This window comes from Tachyglossus aculeatus, chromosome 14 (genome assembly GCF_015852505.1).
Source record: "Tachyglossus aculeatus isolate mTacAcu1 chromosome 14, mTacAcu1.pri, whole genome shotgun sequence".
Classification (NCBI taxonomy): Eukaryota; Metazoa; Chordata; class Mammalia; order Monotremata; family Tachyglossidae; genus Tachyglossus; species Tachyglossus aculeatus.
The window spans coordinates 14,832,825-14,836,831 of record NC_052079.1 but is presented as its reverse complement, the minus strand read 5'-3'; the positions used below and the strand labels follow the sequence as shown (position 1 = coordinate 14,836,831).

Genomic DNA, 4,007 nt, shown 5'->3' with positions numbered 1-4,007 from the left:
AACCGGCGGAGGCTCCGGGCGAGCCTCCACTCGACCCAATTAGGGCGGCTCGGGCCCTCGGCTCCGTGCGCAGCCCCCCGGGCCGGCGTGAGGGCCACCCCCGGCACGGCTCGGAGCGGTCAGCGCCCAAAGAGGGGAGCCGCCCGGTCCTGCCCCCCGGCCCGCCTGTGCCCCCCGCTTCCTCCCTCCCGCCGCCGCCGCCGAACCATGTCTATGAGCCCCAAGCACACGACTCCCTTCTCCGTGTCCGACATCCTGAGTCCGCTGGAGGAGAGCTACAAGAAGGTGGGCATGGAGGGCGCTCAGCTGGGCTCCCCCCTGGCCGCCTACCGCCAGGGCCAGGCGGCCCAGCCGGCCATGCAGCAGCCCATGGCCCACGGCGGGAGCGTGGCGGCCGCCTACCACATGACGGCGGCGGGGACCCCCCAGCTCTCCCACCCCGCCATGGGCGGCTACTGCAACGGCAACCTGGGCAACATGGGCGAGCTGCCGCCCTACCAGGAGACCATGCGGAACAGCGCCGCGGCCCCCGGCTGGTACGGGGCCAACCCCGACCCCCGCTTCCCGGCCAGTGAGTATTCCCGGGAGCGGGCTGGATGGTATCCCGGGAGCGGGCTGGATGGTCCTGGGCGGGAGGTCGGAGGTCCTGGCATTTCTGCAGCGCTCCCTAGGCGCCCAGCGCTGCGCTAAGCGCTGGATTCCCGAATCGTCATCGGGGGAGCCGGCCTCGGCGGGGACCAGAGGCCGGATGGCGGGGGGGTCGGGGGTCGTCGAGGGCCCGGGGGCAGCCGGCCCGAGGGGGCAGGAGACCGGGCGGTAATAAGCATCAGAATCGTGGGATTTCTTAAAGCGCTTACTAGGTGCCAAGCGCTGTTCTAAGCGCTGGATGATTAATCACACTCATGGTGGCCGGGTGGGGGTCCAGGCTTGGAGGGGACCGGGGGCTGGATGGCGGAACGGGGGTAGCCGAGGGCCTGGGGGCAGCCGGGATGAGGGGCAGGGGATGGGGGAATCATCAGAATAAGTATGGTATTTCTTCAGCGCTTACTAGGTGCCTAACACTGTTCTAAGCGCTGGATAGTTAATAATAATTATGGTACTCGGGCTGGGGTGGGGTAGGGGCGTCCGGTCTTGGAGGGGATGGGGGGAACCGGGATGGAGCGGTGGGCGAGGGTCGGGGGGAATGCGACTGGGGAAAGGGGAGTTGGCCAGGATGGGGGGAAATCGAAGGAATCGGGATGGAGAGCGAGGGGCATCCGCACTGGGAGAGTCGCGATGGGGGACCGGGATTTGGGAGAGCGGGAGTAGCCGGGAAGGGGGCGAGCGGATTCTGGGGGCACCGGGATAGAGGCGGGCTCGGGGCGGTGGGCCGGGGGAACCGGGGATGTTCTTCGGCCCGTCGGCTGGGCCCTCCGCCTCCCGGGTCCCCGGGGTGTGGGGGCTAACAGAGCCAAGAAGGGCGCCACGGGAGAGGAGCGGGAACGGTCTCGGGGGGAGTTGGGAGAAGGGCAGGGAATCCCCACAGGAACGGCCTCGACTTGGGCCGGAGGTTTGGGTTCCCCCAACCCAATCCCAGCGGGGGTCCGGCCTGGCCCGGGGGAGGGGGATAAGTCGAGCTTCGGGGAGAACAAGCCTTCCGTTCAGCATTCCCGCAGGCCTGAACCCCGGCCCCGCGCTCTCTTAGGCCTTTCCCCGGGCGGTGGGCGGAGGAAGCGGGGGCCGGCCACTTCCCCTCCAAGCTCCCCCAACTTTAGTGGGCCCGGGGCGGCCGGCGGGGTCCCGGAAGCCCCCCTGGGCACGGCCAAGCTCCCTACAGCGGATTTGAGCTCCCTCTTCTCGGAGCCCGGGTTTGGATTGACCTCGGGATCGGTTCGGTCCTAGGACTGGGCCTGGCCTCTCGGTTCGGGCTGGCCCCTCCGGGCTGGAGCTGGCCATCCAGGATCGAGCTGGCCATCCAGGGATGGAGCCGGCCTCCCGGTTTCCTTCGTCCTCGGGCCCGGCCGTGCTCCCTGATCTCGGACGCGACGGGTCTGTCCTCCGGGCTCGGCCCGGCTCTCCTGGGTTCCCAGCCGAGGCGGGGAGCGGGCTGGCGGGGCCGGGGCGGGGGGCGAGTCCCCCACCCCCACCCCCCGGCCCCGGCCCCGTAGCCCATGTGCTGTTGTCCCCTTTGCAGTCTCCCGCTTCATGGGCCCCACCGGCGGCATGAACATGAGCGCCCTGGGCTCGCTGGGCGACGTGAACAAGAGCCTGGCCCCTCTGCAGAGCGCACCGCGGAGGAAGCGCCGCGTCCTCTTCTCGCAGGCGCAGGTGTACGAGCTGGAGCGCCGCTTCAAGCAGCAGAAATACCTGTCGGCTCCCGAGCGGGAGCACCTGGCCAGCATGATCCACCTGACGCCCACGCAGGTGAAGATCTGGTTCCAGAACCACCGCTACAAGATGAAGCGCCAGGCCAAGGACAAGGCGGCGCAGCAGCAGCTGCAGCAGGACGGCGGGGCGTGCCAACAGCAGCAGCAGCAGCAGCAGCAGCAGCAGCAGCAACAGCAGTCACCGCGCAGGGTGGCCGTGCCCGTGCTGGTCAAGGACGGCAAGCCGTGCCAGGCGGGCACCAACGCGGCCGGGGCCGCCGGGCTCCAGGGTCACCCGCAGCAGCAGCAGGGGGCCGCGGCCGCCGCCATCACCGTGCCCGGCAGCGGGCCCGGCCTCAGCCAGCATCCCAGCCACCAGGCCAGCAGCGCCGGCCAGTCTCCGGATCTGGCCCAGCACTCGGCCAGCCCCTCGTCTCTGCACAGTCAGGTGTCCAGCTTGTCTCACCTGAACTCTTCCAGCTCGGACTACGGCGCCGCCATGTCCTGCTCCACCTTGCTATACGGCAGGACCTGGTGAAAGGATTTCGTGCCCCAAGGGCCCGCCCCGCGTCCCTCCCCCGAGCCCACCTGCGCTCAGACCGAGGGGACCCAGGGCTTCCCACGGCCCGGTCCGGTGCCCCCTGCGCTCCGGGCTCGGCCCGTCCCGGGGTGACCAGACTCAGGGCCGGGAGGCCAGAGTGCTCACCCGCCAGCCTTCTCCCTCTCTCTCTAATTCTCTTTCTTTTTTCTCTCTCTCTTGTTCTTTCTTTGTCCCTCTTTCTATCTCTCTCCTTTCTTTCTCTTCCTCTCCCTCTTTTTCTATATCTCACCTTTCAATCTCTCTCTTTTTCTCCCTCTTTTTCTATCTCTTTCTCTAGTCCTCTCTCCTCCTCTAGTTCTCTCTGTTTCTCTCCTTTTTCTATCTCTTCCTTTCTCTCTCTAGTTCTCTCTCTCCTTCTCTCTCTAGTTCTCTCCTTCTCTCTCTAGTTCTCTCTCTTTCTCTCCTTTTTCTATCTTTCTTCCTATTTCTCTCTCTAGTTCTCTCTCTCCTTCTCTCTCTAGTTCTCTCTCTTTCTCTCCTTTTTCTATCTCTCTTCCTTTTTCTCTCTCTAGTTCTCTCTCTCCTTCTCTCTCTAGTTCTCTCTTTCTCTCCTTTCTCCCTCTCTCTGGTTCTCTCTCTCCTTCCTTTCTCCCTCTTTTTCTATCTCTTTCTCACTCTCTTCTCCTCTCTCTCTTTTTCTCTCTCCCCTTTCCCCCCCACCGTCTCCCCTTTCGAGAGAAGAGGAGAGAAAACCTTGAGTTGGGGTGGGTCCGAGGAGTCCCGCCACGCACACGGACCGAAGCCCACAGACTCAAAAACCTTTCCCTTAGTCGATCCAAACGGTGGAGGCTCCCGCGTGGGAGAGCCCACGGGCCCCGGCCCGGATCTTCCCTACCCGGGCGGCCGGCGGTCTGGACTCGCTTGTAAATAGGATACGTTGCGGAAACGGGGCGCGGGGAGGGGGCGAAAGCGCTTCCCCCCAAAATCCCCGGACCCCTCCTCTCCTTCCCGCTCCGCGCCCGTCACCCCGGACCCCTCCAAGGGCAAGGGACACAGGGCCGCGGCGCTGGACCCTCGGCTTTTCTTACGTTTGATGTGAACCTGTAGCTGTACGATGCTGT

The 4,007-nt window shown here is 65.8% G+C and overlaps 1 protein-coding gene across 1 annotated transcript; it reads left to right on the top strand.

Annotated features, from left to right (window-relative positions):
• The first annotated feature begins 201 nt into the window (after positions 1-201).
• On the top strand, positions 202-2,883 carry NKX2-1 (NK2 homeobox 1). Its single transcript, XM_038756818.1, has 2 exons — positions 202-571; positions 2,174-2,883. Exons 1-2 carry the CDS (start codon positions 208-210, stop codon positions 2,881-2,883), a joined length of 1,074 nt encoding a protein of 357 aa, XP_038612746.1. The 5' UTR covers positions 202-207.
• Positions 2,884-4,007: the final 1,124 nt, after the last annotated feature.

Coding starts and splice junctions, on each gene's coding strand:
- NKX2-1 (XM_038756818.1), top strand. CDS start 208: ATGTCTATGAGCCCCAAGCACACGACTCCCTTCTCCGTGTCCGACATC. Junction 572..2,173: donor CGACCCCCGCTTCCCGGCCA/GTGAGTATTCCC, acceptor TCCCCTTTGCAG/TCTCCCGCTTCATGGGCCCC.